Here is a 21051-nt window from a genome sequence, read left to right as displayed (position 1 = left end):
AGTAAGTAGTACATACTCGAGTGATGTCACAAGGATTGTGGGCTGGATATCTTAAATCTTAAGGGAATGAGAAGTCATATCTATGTCTTCCTCAGAGTGTCTGTAACAATATCGATCCTATTCACATAACCTGGACGAGTTGCTTACGTGTAATAACCTACATTAAGGGAGACAGTGGTGTCGTGGGTTAGTCATGCAGAACCACAGGCTAATGTTCTGGGGATTAAAAACAGAACATGCTGGACAAACTCACCAGATTTGGCATCATCATTAGTGAGAGAAAGAGAGTTAATGTTTCAAGTGCAATATAGCTCTTCTTCAGAATCTTCTTTGATAGTATTATGGGTTCGAATCCCAACAAGGCAGAGATGAAATTCCAATTCAGTTTTTAAAAATGTAAGATTAAATGTTGGCCTAATGGTGATGAAGTAATGATTGGTGAGGGTCTTTGCAGCAATGTCTTTTCGCGAAGGAACTAGGAACTGGAGTCAGCTGTCCAGCTCCTGAGCCTCTTCCACCATTCAAAGAGACCTTTGCTGGTCTGTGGCTTAAACCCTTAATACTTCTGCTTAACAAAAAAAATGATCAATTCCATATTTAAATTAATAACTGATCCAGCATCCACTGCCGTTTGTGGCTGGGAGTTCCAAACATCTATCAGCCATTACGTGATCAGAGATAATGGGAACTACAGATGCTGGAGAATCCAAGATAACAATGAACACAGCAGGCCAAGCAGCCATTATGTGTAGAAGTCCTTCCTAATCTCTCCTGAATTGCCTGGCCCTAATTGTCAGACAATGGCCCCCTGGTGGAAGCAACATGGGCTGAATGGCCTCCTTCTATGATGATCAGAGTGCCATGATATTATTGATGAGATCAGCCTCCTTCTCTTGAATTTAGAAGGTTATGGGGTGATCTGACTCAAGTCTTCGAGATATTAAAAGACAAGTTAGATGAAGATATACTATTCCCACCAATTGGAGATTCTAGAAGCAGGGTTCGATCATTCAGGAGGAATGTTAGAAAGCATTGCTACACACAGGTTTGGAATTCTGTTCCACAAATAACAGTGGATGCTAGATCAATTGTTAGCTTTAAATCTGAGATGGCTAACTTTTTTCTGAAGCGTAGTTATTAAGAGATATGAGCCAAAGGCAGTGATGTGGTAGGAGACCACAAAGAAACGATGATATCACTGCATTGTAGAAAAGCTTGACGGGCCAAATGGACTATTCCTATTCGTACATAGCAGATTTATGATTATCAGATCAACCATGATCTCATTAGTCAGAAGTCACACGATACCAGGTTATAGACCAACACGTTTATCTGAAATCACAAGCTTTTGTAGCACTACTCCTTCATCAGACTACGTGGAGGAAAACGCACAGGCACAGAAATTATTTCATTTTTTAAAATTATTTCTTTTCTTAAATCATTTAGGTCATAGGTCATCCTTGCACTTGCTATTCAGCTGTTAACATTTTACTCACACCATTTGACACTCATTTGTCCTGTTTCTTGACACTCTTAATCACCTGGAATGACGTTGTAAATAACTCTCCGTCTATAGATTCTGTACCTGTAACTCCCTCCACTTCAGATGACAGACCAGCATTCTGAAAGATTATGTTTTCAAATAAACCTGTCGGACTATAACCTGATGTCATGTGCTTTCTGACCTTGTCCATCGTGAACTAATTAAAGCCTGCTGTCATTTATCGGCTGAATGGCTTTCTCTTGTTCCTTTATAACAAATCTGTGATAATCACTTTGAACAGCGGAGCAGAATCGATGGGTTGAACGGCCGACTTCCTCCTATTCCCAAGGCCTTCTGGTCGATTGGAGGACCATCCAGCCTTCGTCCTGGTCGCTTCTTGCTCTCGGGCTCTTTGGCGGCGAACAAAGGGGCGGCAGTTAACCTGATTGTTGCGCACTTCCGGCTGTTTTGTTTTGAACCGGATGCGGGGTGAGGGTCTTCGCGAGCGACTTCCGCCGGAAGTGAATGTTGTTTTGGGGGGAGGGGAGGGGTCTGAAGCGGCGAACGGTTACGGACGATGGAGGGCGGCAAACCCGCCGCTTTCGACCGGGCCCCGGGAGCGGGCCGTGGGCGGGGCCGGAGCTTCAGCGGTAGCAGTAGTGGTGGCGCCACCACCACCGGAGGGCCGCAAGCCCCGGGCCCGGGTGGAGTTAGGGCCCAGGGCCACGGTGACGGTGCTCAGGAAAACGGGCTGTGCGCGGCCCCGGGCTCAGGGCCTGGAGTCGGCCCTGCGGCTGGGAGCGGCCCTGGAGCCGCCGCCGCTGCCGCCAACGGGGCGGCGATCGTGCAGGGCAACGGCGTTCACGTGAAGAGCGGTATCCAGCAGCAGGAGCCCCTGAGACAGCCGCGGAGCAGCCCACCTGCCGCTGAGTACTCAGGTAAATGGGGCGAGCAGCCCATCAACACAGACTGCAGGTCATGTGTGGCACTTAGTGGGCATTTGCGGGGGCCTCACCTCCCCGATAATGTGTAGGCTCTCAGCTTGGAGGTAGTCACTTGCATTGTTATCAGGGCAAGTCTGTGAGCGGTTTGTGGGGGTACAAAATCGTTGACATGAGGGAAACCTCTGGAAGTCTACATCGATGTCAGGAGAGTGTGTAGAATCTGTGCGGCGTGCAGGGTGCGTTGTTATCAAACTATATACTCTGGATGTGTCAGGGAGTTCAATTACATTGCTGTTGGGGAATCGAAAGAATCAGTACAGTTTGCTGAATTCAAGTACAGTAATAATGGAGTTATCTAGACCATAAAGATAATCAGTTCAATTACACCCGTATTGGGAATGTGTCAGATCTTGGAGATTAGAGAGCCTGGGTAGTCCGTATCAACGAGATACATTGAATCAGCAGAGATTGTAGGGAATTGAAATACATTGCTGAAAGGGGAATGTATATAGAGCCATATAACATGGAAACAGACGCTTATGTCCAACTCAAGCTGCCTCTGATCAACATCTTTGTTATTCACCTTATCCATGCCCTTATGATGTTATGAACCTCTATAAGGTCACACCTTCATTTCCTACACTCAACGAAAAAAGATCCAACCTTTCTTTGTAACTCAAACGCTCCAGTCTTGGCAATGTCCTGGTAAATCTTTTCTGAATCCTCTCCAATTTAACAATATCCTAAATCAGCGTGATTGTAGAAATTGCAGTAAGCTCAGGTAGATTTATTTCAGACAATGTAGAGAATCCAGAACATCCACAAAGGATTCAGGCCTGTTAATACCTAAGTGATGGCAGGTTGTATATAATCAAGGGGTAAGTTATGTCTCATTAATTTCTTGTACTTTGGCAGAATCAAAATTTTGTGTATATATTTTATACTGCTTTCCATTCTGGATAATGACTGCTCGCCAATATGCTTTACTTTCAGTTCCTCAACCAATTCGAAGTCCATACTCCTTGATTTAATTCGTTTCTGGAGTATGAGCCTTGCTGCCTAGATTAACATTTATTGCCCACAGTGAGCTGTCTCCTCAACCTGTTGACAGCCTTGGGGTTGGGGGGAGGGGGGGTGAAGAGAGAGAAGAACAGACAACTGTAATGCTTCCCAAAAGTTAAACTTCCTGTCTACTTCTGCTAACCTTTGACGTATCAAGACTTGATTAACTACTTGTAAAAATATTCAATAACTCTTTTCCCACTGCCATTTGAAGTGAGGAGTGTTGCAAAGATTCATGACTCTCTGCAAGAGAAGAAAATGCTTTGTCTGTGTTTTTAACAAGCAGCCCCTGATTTTTAGGCTTTGACCCACAATTCTTGATTCTCTTGTTAGAGGAAGCATGCTTTGCAGTTTTGCCCTGTCAAAGTCCATTGGGATGTCACATGTTGCATTCCAGTGGGGTTACTCTTCTAAACTTCCAGCAGATACAAGCCCTGCCTGTCAATCTTTTTCTCATAGGACACCCCACCAATTTCAGTTTTAGTGCAGTGAGCCTTCTCTGAACAGGTTCCATTGGAACTACATCCTTCCTTAAGTGAGGTGATCAATACTGGGTCTAGGCCCAAAACATTAGCTTTTCTGTTCCTTTGCTGCTTAGCCTGCTTTGTTCGTCCAGCCCTACTCCCTGTTATGTGTGATCAATACTGTGTACTGTTTTCCAGATGCAGTTTTACCAGTGCCCTGTTTAAATGAAGCGTAACCTTTCTCAATTTGTATTCAATTTTACTTTGAATAAATCATCACGTTCTTTCAGCTTTCCAAATTATCTGCTGTATCTGTAGCTTTTGCAATTAATTCAGTAGGGCATCCAGATCCCTCTGCATCTCAAAGCTGTGCAGTCTCTCACTATTTGGATAATATGCTGTGTTTTGTTTTTGTTCTTCCTGTAAAAATTGATGTTTTTGCATTCTTGTGCAAGACACTGTTTACTAGATCTTTGCCTGCTCACTTAAGCTAGCTGCATCTCTTTGAAGCCTATTCTTGTTCTCTGTTCCTACCTATTCTCCTTTCTGCCTTGTGTTATCAGCAAATTTGGTGATCAGACTTTCTGTCCTTTTGCCAAGCGTTTTTACAAATTGTAAACACTTGTGGTCCCTGCATGGATCTGTGTGACACACCAAGCATTGCACCTTGCGAACCAGAAGGCAACAATTCCGCATCTCTTTACTGTTAGCTAGCCAATCTGCAATCCACGCCAATGTGTTATCACTATACAATGAGCTTTCATTTTGCACAATAACCTTTGATGTAACGCCTCATCAGAAGCCTGCTAGAAATCTATGTACAAGAGATCTATTCTCCTCTTAATAGTACTTAAGAGAATTCTACTAAGTCAGTTAAATGTGATCTCTTTCAGAAAAGTATGTTACCTGTGCCTGAGTAACCTGAACGTTTTTAGTACGCTTCCATAATGTCTTTAACAATGATTTCAAACGTCAAACTAACTGTAGATTCCTGCACTGACTGTCTCCCTTTTTGAATAAGAGTTCCATTCACTATCCTCCAATCTAACAGAGCATTCTCTGAATATAAGAAATTTTGAAAATTAAAACCAATGCCACTGTCAACAGCCACTACTTTGAAGCTATTGGCTGAAGCCCAATAGGATCAGCTTCTTCCTGGCTGTGATCAGATTTATGAATGGACCTCTCCTACATTGGAGTTGATCTTTTCTGCACCTTCTTTGTAGCTGTAACTACAATATTCTGCATTCTGTTCTATTATCCTGATGTTTTTAAGTAAGTTATGATTTGTCTGGAAAGCACAAAAAACTTTCACTGTCATGGTACCTGGAACAATAATGAATCGAATTGAATCAAATCTAAAGATTGAGGGACTTTTCATGTCACAGCTCAAGCCGTTTTACTTGGGTTGGTGATTTATAATTTTCGAGTTCGTCCATTCATTCTATTTCCAGATTTTCATGTATTTCTGAAATAACACTTCTATATTGAGGACATATGCAAAATACCCGATCAACACTTGTTGTGTCCTTATTTTCCATAATTAACTTGCTTTAGAATCAATCTTACTTTATCCCTTTTGTAAAATATGTATTGAAATTCTATCTGTTTTATATTTCTGAGTAACTTTCTCTTTTTGTCTTTGTTTTTTATGGTTAGCTCTTTATGAATTTTACAGTTAATCTTTGACTTGTTTTCTGACCTGACACCCAACTTTTTGTCCTTTCATTCATGGCTTGTGCAGTTACAGGTTGTGGTGGTATTTATTATCTATTCCCAATTGCCCTTGAGTGAATTGTTATTCCAATTTGTAAGATAGTTAGGAGTTGTTGATGATTCAATGTTTGCCATAATGGTAGCGCTTTTGGTCCTGATTTTTACTGAATTCATATTCAAGTATGGATTCAAACCATGTTGCCAGAACAATAACCTGAGGTGCTGGATTGCTGATCCAATAGCATGACCACCAGACCTCCACCTCCCCCTTTCACCATGTCTCCTTAGTTCAGCCATCTGTCATGTCCTCATAATTGCCTTATTTAAACTTTAAAATACTCATCTTGGGCCCACAAATGCTCTCTCAAACTGTATGTTAAATTCAGTAATTTTAGGGCTACTGAGTGGTACATTCACTGAGGTCATTAGTCCGGTCTTGTTGCACAATAGCCTGCTTTCTGGCTAGCTTCAGAATGTACTATTTGAACAAACTGTATCCAGGGCAGTTACTTGGAAGTTCTGCCATTCGCCCACTTCTTGAAGTGCTGCTGACCACCTGTTCTGTGCAAAGCTGCTCCCCTCGGTCAAAAGTATTTTTGAAATTTGCGTATGAATAAGTTCGCCTATCTCCTGTTCTGATATGGCAAAAGATCACCAAAAGTGCCACCGTACAGGGAACCACTGCACCAGCTCGCCAAATACTTTCTCCTAGAACTTGCAGTCAGTCAAACATGATTTATCTTTAACAAGTGCCCGCTTGTTGTCATTTATTACCCCACATTTTTCCAAATGACACATTTTTGTTGAATTGGTGTGTCAAAAGTTTTCCCATCCACTAAAACATTTGCAGCGTATGTTGCAGTGTGTTTAGCCTAATAGTGCTATATTTCTGCAAATAATGTATGAAAAAAAAACAAGTAGGTCATTCATCACAAAGTGTTTGGGTAATTTAATTTAGATATACACCAGTAAGACACATTAAATAATGGACATTGACAACTGAAATATTATTTCCAGAATGTTCTTGAGTTTAAAACAGATAAATGGCAGTTACTTAATTTTTGTTTATGCACTTCATGAAATTTACCCTCAACAAAGCTTTCAAAAGTCATCTTTATTAAAGTTGCACTCTAATTTGTTTTCAAATATGTGAGAAAACCTTTGAGTTAAAGCTGCTAGACGTCAGAAAAATTCTTCAGCATAAGCTGGTGTTTTGGACCAAAAAAAACTTCAAGTCTCAGGCTTTCAGATGCTCAGGTACTTGGGCAAAATGTTTAAAAAGTAAAAACAAAAGCTCGATAGGCCAGTGCTGTTACTAATTTTAAAATAAGTAAAATTTAGTTTTTAGAATTTTGTTTAAATGCTTTTTAACAGTAAAATTGACAATCTGAAAATATTGTTGGAGCTGGACCTCTTGTGTGCAAAATTCAAACACTAATTCGTAATGGAAAGTACTGAAGAAACATAGCTTGTCCAGCAACGTCTGAGAGAAACAGTGAATGTTTTGAGTCGAGTTTTTCTCTTTGCAGCGGTAGGAATTTGTTAATGGTGGACTCCTATGACAAATAGGACACCATGCAGCCACTTGCTGTCAGGAAATGCATGCCAATGTGAGATTTATGTGGATGTGTTCAAGGGTCTGTGGCAATCTTTTTGTTCTGAGTTGATACATATGGGCAAATGGCAGTCAAAAGAAAACATGGGGAAGAGGCCGCTTGCATTTGTGACTTATGTCGGTGCTTTGTTTATGGAAATATGCCATCTGATGTTGGAACTGGAAGATATTTGGGCCAGGGAATAATCTATACAATCCTATATTTTCATGATCCTAATTGGTGTGTCCAGTGTTTACAGTGGGAAATGCTGTATAAACTTGTCATGTAACAAGTCACTGGGGAGTCTGCCTTCTAGGTGCATGGGAATAGCCAACAGTTCTCGTGAGAAATATGGAAACAAATTCATGCTTCAAGAAGATAGGAATTACCAGGAGCTAGAACTCTTTACTTGCTGTGCGGTCATCTTTACTGTATAAAGTCTTGCTGCCAATGTATTGGTGAAGAAGTAAATGTGTTGTGACATTTTGCATTGCCATTTTGTTCATTAACTGAAATTTCTAAAAAATGAATTTGTAAAATCAAGTAATATATTTCACAATGGGAATAAATTTGCACATTCGGTGAAGCAGTCTGTGTCAAAATACACCAACACTTGGATAACATCGGGTTTGGGGTAATATATGGCAATTAGCATTCACAACGCAAAAGTGCAAGAATGGCCGTCTTCAATAAGAGAAAATCCAGATTTATCTGTCAAGCAGAACTATGACATTGCTTGCAGGGGATACAACGATGCCAATGTCGTGGGGGTTACTGAACTGAGCCAGGCACGCACATTGTGCTGCTACAAGAGTAGGTCAGATGCAAGGAATCCTGCAGTATGTCACCACCTGGCTCCCTAAAATCTCTTTAGCATCTACAAAACAGAAGTGAAATATTTGCTGCTTTTTTGGATGGGTGCAGCTCCAATAATTGAAGTTTGACATCATCCAGCAAACAGCACCCTGCTTGCTTGGCACCCATACACTACCTTCAGCATTAACTCCTTTCAACACTGATGCACAGTAGCAGCAGCTTTACCATGCGCAAATACATTGCAACAATTCACCAAGGTTCCTTAGAGAGCACCCTCCAAACCCATGACCTCTAAGTATTAGACGAACAAGGACAGCAGATACATGGGAACACCATCACTTGCAAGTACCATTCACACTACAAACCATCCTGACTTGTAGCTATTTTGCCAGACATTATTTGTCCCTGGATCAAAATCCTGGGTCACCCTCCCGCATTGCACTGTGGATGTACTAATACAACATGGGCTGCAGCATTTCAAGAAGGCAGGTCATCCACACCTTTGGGCGGTTAGAAAGCAGTGAATGCAGGCCTAGGCAATGATTCCCACATTTTGTCAATTAACTTTTAAAAAGGTAAACGTTTTTGTAAGTTGTGCAGGTTCACGTGTAGGGTCAGGAGTGACTATGCCACTGAGGACGTAGGCAGCTGAGTTTGAGTTTACAGTGGGGGAGGATTTACACAGGAATCATGACTTGAGTCTAGAAGGTTTCCACGGACAATGTATTATATGATAAAGTACCACGTAACAGGCTTGTCAGCAAAGTTAAAACCCATGGAATAAAAGAGACAGTGGCAGAGGGATACAAAGTTGGCTGAATGACACACAGTAGTGGTGAATGGTCGTTTTTTCATAATTGGAAGATGTGTTCCTTTATGATAGATGTAGATAAAGTTGTGATGTTCGTTTATAGTTACAATTTGAAGTGATTCTCCAGGTTTTTTAAAACTCATCCTACATTATATTCAGCAATCCTGATTTTTAAATTTTAATATAATTACAGAAAAGGATACAACTGATCAAAAAGCTAAAGATCTAAATTAGAGTAAGGCCAATTTTGACAGTGTTAGCCGGGAACTTTCAAGAGTTGATGGTGGGGGCGGCTATTTGTGGGTAGAGGGAGGCTTTTAAAAAGGAGATAACGAGTTCTAAGACTCTGTTCCTGTTAGTGTGACGGGCAAGGTTGGTAGGAGTAGTGAATGCTGGATGACGAGAGGAATTGAGGCACTGGTCAAGAAAGAGGAGCAGGCCTATATCAGGAATACAAGGCAGTGGGTGTGTACTTAAGAGGGAAATCAGGAGAACAAAAAGATGACATGGGATAGTTTTGGCAAGTAGTTGAGAATCCAAAGGGATTCTATAAGCACATTAAGGGCAAAAGAGTAACTAGGGAGAGAATAGGGCCCCGTCAAAATCAATGTGGCTGTCTGTGCCACAAAAGTTTCCGTATTACAGAGGAGGTGGTGCTGGGGGTCTTAAAACAGATAAATCCCCGGGACCTGATCATGTGTTTCCCAGATGCTGGAGAAGAGATTGTTGGAAAAGCTCAGCAGGTCTGGTAGCATCTGTGGAGGAAACAAAAACAATCAACATTTTGGGCCACTGGACTCGAAACTTCTACTGTTTAGACCTGCTGTGCTTTTCCAGCAAATTTACTTTCGTTTCTGATTTTACAGCAACCGCAGTTCTTTCAGTTTTTAAGAGATTGCTGGGACCTTGCTGAGATAGTTGTGTCATTGACTGCTAAGGGTTAGGTGCCAGAAGCCTGGAGGTTAGCTAATGTAGTGTCATTATTTAAGAATGGCTGTAAGGAGAAGCCAGGGAACTATATACTGATGAGCCTTACATCAGTGGTGGCAAGTTGTTTGAGGGGATTCTGAGACAGGATTTACATATATTTGGAAAGGCAGGGACTGATTAGGGATTGTCAGCACAGCTTTGTGCATTAGAAATCATGTCTCAATAACTAGAGTTTTATTTTCAAGGGGGCAACAAAGAAGATTGATGAATGCAGAGTGGTAGATGTCTGAATGGACTTCAGTAAACTGTTTGACATGGTTCTGTGTGGTTGATTGGATAGTAAGGTTAGGATCCAAAGGGAGCTAGCCAACTAGATGCAAAATTGGCTTGAAAGTGGGAGACAGTATGTGGTTCTTTTCAGCCAGGAGGCTGTGACCAGTGGTGTGTTACAAGGATCAGTGATGGGTCCACTTTTTTTTGTCACTTATATATATGATTTGGATGTGATATAAGAGGTATGGTTAGTAAACTTGCAATGACCTCAATAGGGGGTGTTGTGGACAGTGAATAAGATTATTTTAATACAAAGACCTTGATCAGATGGGCCAATGGGCAGAGTAGCAGATGAAGTTTAGTTTGGATAAATGTGAGGTGGTGCTTTGATAAGGCAAGCCACAGCTGGACTTAAACAGTTAATTGTCGGGACTGTTTGCGAACAAAGAGACCTAGAGGGTCAGGGATATAGATCTTCAAATGTTGTGTTACAACTTCACACAGTTATTTTCACTGTGTCTTTGTGGGTTTCCTCTCACAGTCCAATGATGTGCAGGTTAGGTGGATTGGCCATGCTAAATTGCCCATAGTGTGCAGGGTTAGTTAGATTAGCCATGGGAAATGCAGGGTTACAGGGATAGTGCGGGGTGGGTGGATCTAGGTGGAATGCTCCTTGGAGGGTCGCTGTGGAATCAATGGATTGAATGGCCTGCTTCCATGCTGTCAGGATTCAATGGATGGTGTTATGCTTCGTCCCTGGGGATGGTTTCCCATTTTATTAAACTTTTAGATGAGGTGCTTCAGCTTATTGACCCCATGCTCTCGATTGGTTGCAACAGGTTGATTTTAAAAGGATACCTTCCCTTGTGGATACCTTTCTCCCAGACCGAAATGATCTTACTTTTTAAGAGGACCCAATGTAACCTGACTTTGTTGCCTTGACATGGAAAATGTAGTTATTTTCCAAATGTGAAAAGAAATTTTAACAACACTATTACACACAGATTAGAAATAGAGGTGAGACCAAAAGGTTAAAAATTTGAAGTGATATGTGGCTCAGTCTTTTTGTTCATGAAGAGCAGATAGTTGAATATTGGAGCATTTGCAGTGGCTGTTGATTGATTAAAACTCTTTGGTTGTGATTCCTTTTTGCATTTGCTGACTAGTAGTGTTTGGAGTGAGAAAGAGTTTGTTTTCCTTTAACTGTGATGCACAGGTGTTTAACTGGCTGTTCTCAGACCTGTTCCAGATACTTGGGTCTTCAGCCAGTAATGCGCACAGATCAGAGTTGAAACTTGCTTTCAACCCCTGTCCCCCGCTTTTTTCCAAGGTGGAAAACAACTATGTGGCCAGATTGCTGATTTTCTTTTTAGCGCCATGCTTACGGCTTGAGATATTTTCAGGGAACTACAGTTTCAGTTTGTTTTTTTTTCCCTCATCTATTGAAAAGTTTCTTTGACACCATGTTAGGTGATGCACTGTGAAATCTCGCTCTCCAGGTAGCCATTGAGCTTAGGTCTGCGGTCAACCTTTGGCTGTATCAGAGATAATAGGCACTTCAGATGCTGGAGAATCTGAGATAACAAGGTGTAGAGCTGGATGAACACAGGCCAAGCAGCGTCTTAGGAGCAGGAAAGCTGCCGTTTTGGGCCTAGACCCTGAATGTCTTTTTTTTTAAAAAACACTTGTAATTAGAGTTCAGTATGTCCATTCTAGGCTACATGGTCAGATGGCTTTCATTTCCTGTTATGAGAAGTAATGGTAATGAAAAGGATTGCCTTAATCTTTCAAATTTCTTAATACAAGTGACTGGAAAGTGACAAATGTGACTCCCTTAGCCTCACCCCCATTTCCTACCTACTAACCTCATCCTACTCCCTTGACCTGTCCGCCCTCCCTGGACTGACCTACCTCCTCCCTACCTCCCCACCTACACTCTATTGGCTCCATCCCCGCCTCTTTAACTCGTCTGTCTCCTCTCCACCTACCTTCTCCTCTATCCATCTTCGATCCACCTCCCCCCTTTCTCCCCGTTTATTTCAGAACCCCTTTCCCCTCCCCAATTTCTGATGAAGGGTCTAGGCCCGAAACGTCAGCTTTCCTGCTCCTCTGATGCTGCTTGGCCTGCTGTGTTCGTCCAGCTCTACACCTTGTTATCTCAGATTCTCCAGCATCTGTAGTTCCTATTATCTCTCCCTTAGATATTTTCTGAGAGCTAGCCCTGGTTTATAAAGAGCACATAGTATTTGGCTGATTCCATTGATCATGTTTAATAAAATAAGCAGAGAAGGGTGACAACTGTAACGCAGTGAAGGGTGTCTATATGGATTTTAAGAGTTTTTTTTCTGTTTCTTATTTATAGAATGCAGGCATTGTTGGCTAGGTCCAAAACTTACTACCCTTTAATTATTGCCCTGGAGAAGTTGAACTGCTACAATGGTAAGGGCACTGTGGTGCTGTTGGGACAGGGGCTCCAAGATTTTGACCCAGCATCCCAGGACTCTCGTACCATGGCGCAGTGGTCAGTTGGCTCGTCCTCCCTGCAGTCCTTTTCCTCATCTACACAGGGAGCAAGTACCTCATACCTGTTAGACAAGGTCAAGAGCAGAGGCTCTTCTGTTCTTAACTGCAGGATCCCTCTGCCTGCCTTGCTGCCAGTCACACCCTGCTACCCTTGGCCACTGACCAAATTTGAATTGCTTGATCTACCATGTATGACTGCCTCCTGAAACAAAGTATCCACGTACTTCTCCCCATCCCGGGTGTGTCACAGTGCTTGAAACTCATAAGGGACGTTAGTAATGCCTTTGACAAAGTCCCACACAGCAGGCTAGCCATAAAAATTAGGTTGCTTGGGATCCAGGGAAAGCTAGCTAATGGGATTCAAAATTGGCTCATTGGTAAGAAGCAGAGGGTGGTGGTTGAAGGTTGTTTCTCGGCCTGTGACTAGTGGTGTGCCACAGCGGTCGGTGCTGGGACCGTTGTTATTTGTCATCTACATAAATGATCTGGATGTGAATGTACAAGGCATGATTAGTAAGTTTGCAAATGATACAAGAATAAGGACATATCATTGATCGTGAGGAAGGTTACCAAAAATTACAGAGGAATCTTGATCACATGAGGAGGTGGGCTGAGGATTGGCAAATGCTGTTCAATATGGATAAGCATGAATTGTTGCATTTTGGAAAGTCGAACCAACTGGAGACATAAACAGTAAATGGTAAGGTGCTGAGGAGTGTTGTGGAACAGTGTGACCTGGTAGTACAAGTGCATAGTTTGTTGAAAACAGTGTCACAGGTGAACAGGAATTTAGCATGCTGGCCTTCATTGGTCAAGGCATTGAGTAGAGGAGCTGGGATGTTACATTACATCCCAGCTGTTGGTGGAAGCCATACTTGCAGAATTGTGTACAGTTTTCATCATCCTGTAATAGGAAAGACATAGTTAAACTGAAAGGTGTACAAAGAAGATTTATGAGCATGTTGCCAGGACTAGTAGGCCTGAGTTACAGGGAGAGGTTGGCCAGAATAGGACTTTTCTCCTTGGAACATAGGAGAATGAGGAATGACCTTATTGAGGTGTATAAAATCATGAGGGATATAGACAATATGCATTCATCCTATCTTCCCCCCCAGGGATGGGGAATTGAAAACTAGAGGGCATAGGTCGAAGGTGAGAGGGGATAGATTTAAGAAGGACCTGAGGAGCATCTTCATGCAGAGAGAGGCACGTATATGAAATAGGCTGCTGGAGAAAGAGGCTGAGGCAGGTACAACAAAATTTTAAAAAAACATTTGGATAGGAAGGGTTGAGAGGGACAAAAACAGAAGTTGCTGGAAAAACTCAACAGATCTGGCAGCATCTGTGAAGGAGAAAACAGGGTTAACACACCAAACCCGGTGTTATGAGGAAGAGCCACCAGAGCCAACACGTTAACTCTGATTTTTTGTTCACAGATGCTGCCAGACCTGTTAAGCTTTTCCAGCAACTCCTGCTTTTGTTCCTGTTTTACAGCATCTGCAGGCCTTCCCATTTTTCTAGAGGGTTTAGAGAGATATGAATGAAATGCGGGCAATTGGATTGAGCTAAGTGGGCACCATGGTCGCCATTGCCTGATTTGGGCTGAAGGATCTGTTTCCATGCTATATTACTCTATGATTGTCTTCAGAATGGAAAATAAATTCTGGTAAATGGTTCACATTGAAGGATAATAGATCAAGCTGTTCCCCAAACTTTTGAAGAGCTGTCTGAACGTGGATATTTCTTTTTGGTAATTTGTTTATTCCGAGTCATGCAAAAGGCCTAACGTGAATATACTGAGGCTGAAATAATATTGCAGTGTTTCTCCTCTCTCCAGTTGTGAAGGAATGTCTTTGACCTTAAAATTTAATTTTTTCTCCAGTGGTGCTCCCAGACCTGCTGGCTATTTCCATCATTTTCGTTTTATTTGTATTGTTGCACTTCCTCTGCAAAGCGCCATAAGTTGTGAGGATGTGGTTTTGATCTGCGTTATCCCTACTGTTTGTTACTCATTCAAGCAGGTACTGAGCAGGAAAACAAGCAATTTCTAATTGGGTTGGGAAACATTGCCACCAGTTGTTAAATACAAGGCCCTCCACCCAACCTCACCCACCAAACTAAGATGGGAGGGCAGCTCATCATTTCAGTCTCAGAAAATATACAGCCCAAGATACTCACTCTTAGAGATATTCAAAAGGAAAATGCAAAGAAAAGGAAACGTCCTCCCCAGAAGCAGGCAGTGCCTTAGTTCCAGAGGACCATAGGGCTGCTGTTTTATTAGTGAGAGATGACTGGTAGTGAGTTTAACCTGAGGGTCACAATGTCCCGGGTGAGATTGAGGAGGTGGGACCTTCGTGATGACCTCAGCTGGTGTCAGAATTGAACCCACGGTGTTGGCATCACTGAATCGCAAACCAGCCATCAAGCCAACTGAGCTGACAAACCACCTGCAACTTACTACCAGCATAATAGAAGAACTCCTTCATGGACATTGAACTATTTCCAGTAATTATTATTCAAGGGTTTGAATTGTCATTGCTATTACTAGTGGAGTAATGAGTGCGGCTGAAATGTTTGTTGTTTGTTTAACACTTCATTTTGGCAGTCTGTCTCGTGAAATCAAAATGAGTAGCCTACCTTTTATTGTGGCTTTACCTTTTATTGACTGGTTTGTCTTGTTCAGATCTTTCTTGTCTTGGGATTCAAATAACTTTCATGATTCTAATATTTGCTTTTGTGGCTCTGATTTATATTTATATCTAATATTTCCCCTTTTATTACATTAGAAGTGTTAGAATAAGTTTATAGCTGAGGGCATCCTAATTTAGAACATTGGGATATGCTTAATACCAAAAGTTTCAGATATGAGAAAACTGAAGGTTATTTCTTGAGCCTGTGTGGTGCTCAGCATGTCAGATCACAAAGGTGTACTTGAACTGGACCAGAACCTGACCTCTGAGTGGAGATTAGAATTTTTGTTTGAGTCTTATTTTAGAAACATGGAGGAAGAAGGAACAGAAAGAAAAATAGAGACACTTCCTGTCTTTTTGTGATTTTCCAGATAGCGGCAGCCGAGGCCAGATGGCACTGGGATCTCATGACCAATATCTGTCTCACAGCACAAACACTGCCATGGTTAAACCACAGAGAGTGGAAGCATTCACCATCCAGTCAAAACTATCAGCCAGCGCACCAGAGTTCTACCCACCGGGCTTCATGGCGGTAAGTATGGAGTGAAAGTACAGTTTAGGGAAAGTGCCTGAAGGTGCTACAGGATTAAGTATTGCTCAGGTGCTTTTCAGTGTTCTTTTTGATCTTGTTTGGTCTTAAGCTTGAATGTTGGTTCAGTTCACCTGACCACTTGTCATGGGTAGCCAAGATTCCTTGTCCAGTACAAGAGTGCCTTAATGCTGTTTTCAGTTCTATCGATGTGGTCCTTCCATCAGGTAATAAGATTGTAGCCTCCTGCTGTATACAGGATTCTGATGTGGCTCAAGGCTCCATTCCTGATTGGCCAATTTGTTTTATTGAAATGTCACAATGGAATTAAGTGAATGGACAAAAATTTGGCAGGTAGATTATAATATGGTAAAATGAGAATCTGTGCTCTTTGGCAGGAAGGGGAGTGGCTGCATATTGTTTAAATAGAAAAACCGCAGGTAGCTACAGAAAACAAAGGGAATTGAGGTCCTCATTCATTAATCACAAGCAAGTGACCAAGTTCATGGGGTAATTGGGAAGGCAAGTGGAATTTCTTTGCAAGGGATTGGAGTATAAAAATAGGATGGGCTTGCTAAAACTGCACAATATTGGCACAGGAGTAGGTTTTTCAGCTGTCAAGTCCACGTGATGTGATTGTGACTGACCATCCGACTCAGTTCCCTATTCTTGCTTTCTCCCCATACCCTTTGATCCTTTTTATTTATGTTCATTTTGGGGCATGGACATCACTGGCTGGCCAGCATTTATTCCCCAATTTTAGGTGGTCTTAAGGAGTTCATGCTGAGCTGCTTTCTTGAACTAGTGCAGTCCACATCTTGTACGTTGACCCACAATGTTGTTAGAGAGGGAATTCCAGGATTTTGAGCCAACAGCATTGAAGGGACGCCAGTGTATATTTCCAAGTCAGGATGTGAATGGCATGGAGGGGAGTTTGCAGATAATGGTGTTTCTATGCGTCTGCTGCCCTTGTCATTCTAGATGGAAGTGGTTGAGGATTTGGAAGATGTTGTCTAATAATCTTCAGTGATTTCTGTGTTCCGTCTTGTGGATAGTACACACTGCTGCTATTGAGTGTCGATGGTGGAAGGGGTGGATGCTTATGGATGTGATGCCATTCGAGCGGGCTGGTTTGGCTTGGATTGTGTCAAGCTTCTTGAGTGTTGTTGGAGCTGCGCTCATCCAGGCTCCTGGGCAGTTTTCCATCACACTCCTGACATGTGCCTTGTAGATGGCAGATATGTTTTGGGGAGTTAGGAGATGAGTTACTCACTGCAGTTTTTCTAAACTCTGACCTGCTCTTGTAGCCACTGTTTATGTGGTGAGTACTGTTGGGTTTCTGGGCAGTGGTAACTCCCAGAATGTTGATGGGTGGGGGGAGTGATTGTAACATTGCGTGTCAGAGGAATCTGGTTAGATTCTGTCTTTTGGGGATGATCATTGTTGGCATGTATGTGGTGAAAACATTACTTGCCACTTGTCAGCCCGAGCCTGGATATTGTCCAGACCATGTTGCATTTGAATACGGACTGCTTTGGTATCTGAGGAGTCGTCAATGATGCTGAACATTGTGCAGTTATTAGCAAACATCCCCACTTCTTATGAAGGGAACATCATTGATGAAGCAGATTGTTGTCCTGGATCTTTGGCCCTAAGAACCATTTTGTACTCCTCCTTGAAGACATTCAACATTTTGGCCTTGACCCCTCTCTGTAGCAGGAAATTCCACAGGCGTACCACTTTGAGTGAAGAACTTTCTCCTCAACTCAGTACTAAATAGCCTGCTCGGTATCCTTGGGCGATGATCCCAGACACTGGACTGCCGAGTCATCAGGAACATCCTTTCTGCGTTTACTGTGTTTAATCCTGTTAGAATTTTACAGGTTTCTGTGAGATCTCCCCTCATTCTTCTAGCCTGTAGTGCACATTGTCCAAACAGACCCAGTCACTCCGTGCAGATCAGACCTGCCATCTTAGGAATCATTTTGGTAAAGCTTCGTTGTACTCACTCCATAGCCTGAACAGCCTCCTCTGATTAGGAGACCAAAGCTGCACACAGTATTTCAGGTTTGGTCCCAGGAAGTCGCGTGTAATTGCAGCAAGGCATCCTTGCTCCTGGACTTGAACCCTCTGCGTAAGAGTGCCAAAATATCATTGGCTGTCTTCAGTGCCTACTACATCTGCATGGTTACTTGCAGTAACTGTGTTGTTGTGACTGCCCCGTTTGAAACCTAATGCCATTCAGATCATTTGGTAAGGTTTATAATTGGGTGAAGAGTAATTACAATTCTGTTAGGCAAGAACTGGGTGACAAAATGGAAACGGATGCAGTCTGGGAAGAGCACTACAGAAATGTGGAGATTGTTTAAGGAATGCATACTGTGTGTGCTTGATATGTTTGTCCCTAGCAGGCAGGGAAGATGTGGTCGAGTGAGGGAGCCTTGATTCTCAATAGAGGCCAAACGACTGGTTAAGAGAAAGAAGGATGCTTATGTAAGGTTTAGGAAACAATGATTGGAAAAGGCTGTAGAGGGATACAAGGTAGCCAGGAAGAAGCTGAAGAAACAGCTTAGGAGAGCTACAAGGGGGTGTGAGAAAACCTTGGCAGGTAAGATCAAGGAAAACGCCAAGACTTTTTACACATACGTGAGGAATAAGAGAATGACCAGAGAAAGGGCAGGGCCGATCAAGGATTATAAAGGGAATTTGTGCACGGAGCCTCAAGAGATAGGAGCAGTCCTTAATGAATGCTTTTCTTTGGTATTCACAACTGACGGGGACCTAGTTGTAGAGGAGGACAGTGTGAAACAGGCTGGTAGGCAAGGGGAGGTCAATGTTAGTGAAGATGATGTACTAGGAATTTTGAGGAAGTTGAAGATAGGTCCCCTGGGCCTGATGGATTTATCCAAGGAATCTATGGGAAACGAGGGAAGAGATCGCAGGGCCTTTGGCCACAATGTTTTTGTCCTTGCTGTCCATGGATATAGCGCCGGAAGATTGGAGAGGGGCAAACATCATTCCCTTGTTCAAAAAAGGGAATAGGGATAACCCTGGAAATTACAGGCCAGTTGGTCTTACATCAGTGGTGGGCAAATTATTGGAAAGATCTCTGAGCGATTGGATTTATGATCACTTACAAAGGCACAGTTTGATTCATGATAGTCAGCATGGATTTGTGAGGGGTAGTTCATGCTTCACAAACTTTACTGGATTCTTTGAAGAGGTGACCAAACACGTGGATGAAGACAGAGCAGTGGATGCGGTGTACGTGGATTTAAGTAAGGTGTTTGATAAAGTTCCCTGCGGTAGGCTCATGCACAAGGTAAGGAGGCATGGGGTTGGGGGAAATGTGCAGATTGGATTCAGAATTGGCTGACCCTTAGAAGGCAAAGGGTGGTGTTGAAAATATTCAACATGGCGCTCAGTTAGGAGTGGTGTACCACAAGGATCTGTTCTGGGTCCTCTTCTATTTGTGATTTTTGTCAATGATTTGGATGAAGGAGTGGAAGGGTGGATTAGTAAATTTGCGGATGATATGAAGGTGGTTCAAGTTGTTGACGGTGCGGAGGGCTGTTCTAGGTTACAAAGGGACATCGATAGGATGCAGAGCTGGGCTGAGAAGTGGCAGAGAGTTTAACCCTGAGAAGTGTGAGGTGATTCGTTTTGGAATAACAAACTTGAAAGCAGAATACAAGGTTAATGGAAAGATTCTTGGCAGTGTGGAGGAGCAGAAGGGTCTTGGGGTTCATGTCGACAGTTCCCTGAAAGCTGTCACCCAGGTGGATAGAGTTGTTAAGAAGGCGTATGGTGTGTTAGCTTTCATTAGTAGAAGGATTGAGTTCAAGAGCTGTGAAGTTATACTCTAGCTGATCCAAAGCCTGGTTTGGCCACATCAGGAGTATTGTGTCCAGTTCTGGTTGCCTCATTACAGGAAAGATGTGAAAGTTGGAAAAGGTGCAGAGGAGATTTACCAGGATGTAGCCTGGAATGCAGGGAGGTCTCATGAGGAAAGGTTGAGAGCGCGAGGGCTTTTCTCTTTAGAACGATGAAGGATGAGAGGTGACTTGATAGAGCTGTACAGAATGATCAGAGGTATAAATGGAGTGGATAGCCAGAAACTCTTTCCTCGTGTGGAGGTAGCTATTACAAGAGGGCATAGTTTTGAAGTGAGTGGCGGTAGATACAGGGGAGATGTCAGAGGTAGGTTCTTTACTCAGAGTGGTCGGGGCGTAGAATGCATTGCCAGAGAGGGTAGTGGAGTTGGCCTCATTAGGGGCATTTAAGCAGCTATTAGATAGGCATATGGATGATAGCGTAAGGTACAGGTGGAGGTTAGCTAGACCTTAAGGTTAGGGTAAAAATTTGGTGCAGCATCTCTATTGTTCTATTTGTTGTCTTGAATTTTCTACCAAAATGGATCACCTCATTTATCCGCATGATACTTCATCCGTCATGCATATGCCCACTCACTGAACTTGTCCAAATCACACGAAGCACCTCTGTCCTTCTCACACCTCACCCTCTGACTTAATTGAGATCCAAGCTCTGAATCCTGCAGAACCCACAGATAAGATCCTAAGGGATCTTGACAGGGCAGATGTGGAAAGAGTTTAGCAGTGAAGGCAGTTGAAAAATGGAAGACGTTTAAGAAACTAGGTTGTGACCGAGTGGGATGCTCAGTGTAATTCTATGGGCCGATTGGCCTGCTTTTGCATTGTAGGGATTCTATGATTCCATGACTGTCTTATGAGAAGGGGCTGAGTAAGATGGTCCTGTACGTATTGGGGGAAAAAAAAGACTGCGGATGCTGTAAATCAGAAAAAAACAAAAACAAAGTTGCTGGAAAAGTTCAGCAGGTCTGGCAGCATCTGTGAAGGAGAAAACAGAGTTCATTACCCATACAACTATTCACCCTTCCAACCTGATCATTATCAACTCTTTTGTCTGTCCAGCTGTTCTTCTGTCTTTTTAGGCTTTATCCTATTGTTTACTCCCTACCCATTCCTCTCCCCTTTTTCCTCCATATAAACTGACATTTTCCCAGCCACCATCAGTCCTGAGGAAGGGTCACCAGACCCGAAAGATTAACTGTTTTTTCCCTTCACAGATGCTGCCAGATGTGCTGAGCTTTTCCAGCACCAAAAACAAAGTTGATTTCCCAGCAACCTTGATTTTGTTCCTGTACTTATTGGAGTTTAGAAGAATGAAATGCAAT

General features: G+C 42.7%; 1 protein-coding gene across 2 annotated transcripts in view; it reads left to right on the top strand.

Moving 5' to 3' along the window:
* Positions 1–1981: 1981 nt before the first annotated feature.
* Positions 1982–21051, top strand: part of paip1 (poly(A) binding protein interacting protein 1) — a 52276-nt gene continuing 33206 nt past the window's right edge. The window contains exons 1-2 of one of the 2 annotated variants that reach the window (XM_048527725.2): positions 1982–2421; positions 15679–15839. In XM_048527725.2, the coding sequence (XP_048383682.1) occupies positions 2061–2421; positions 15679–15839 (522 nt within the window). In that variant the 5' untranslated portion in view covers positions 1982–2060. The remainder of the gene's footprint in view (positions 2422–15678; positions 15840–21051) is intronic. The other variant, XM_048527724.2, reaches the window with a different exon arrangement.

This window comes from Stegostoma tigrinum, chromosome 3, assembly GCF_030684315.1.
Source record: "Stegostoma tigrinum isolate sSteTig4 chromosome 3, sSteTig4.hap1, whole genome shotgun sequence".
NCBI classification, from domain to species: Eukaryota; Metazoa; Chordata; class Chondrichthyes; order Orectolobiformes; family Stegostomatidae; genus Stegostoma; species Stegostoma tigrinum.
Note: the sequence above shows the minus strand (reverse complement) of the source record. Positions and strands in the feature narration are given on the sequence as shown.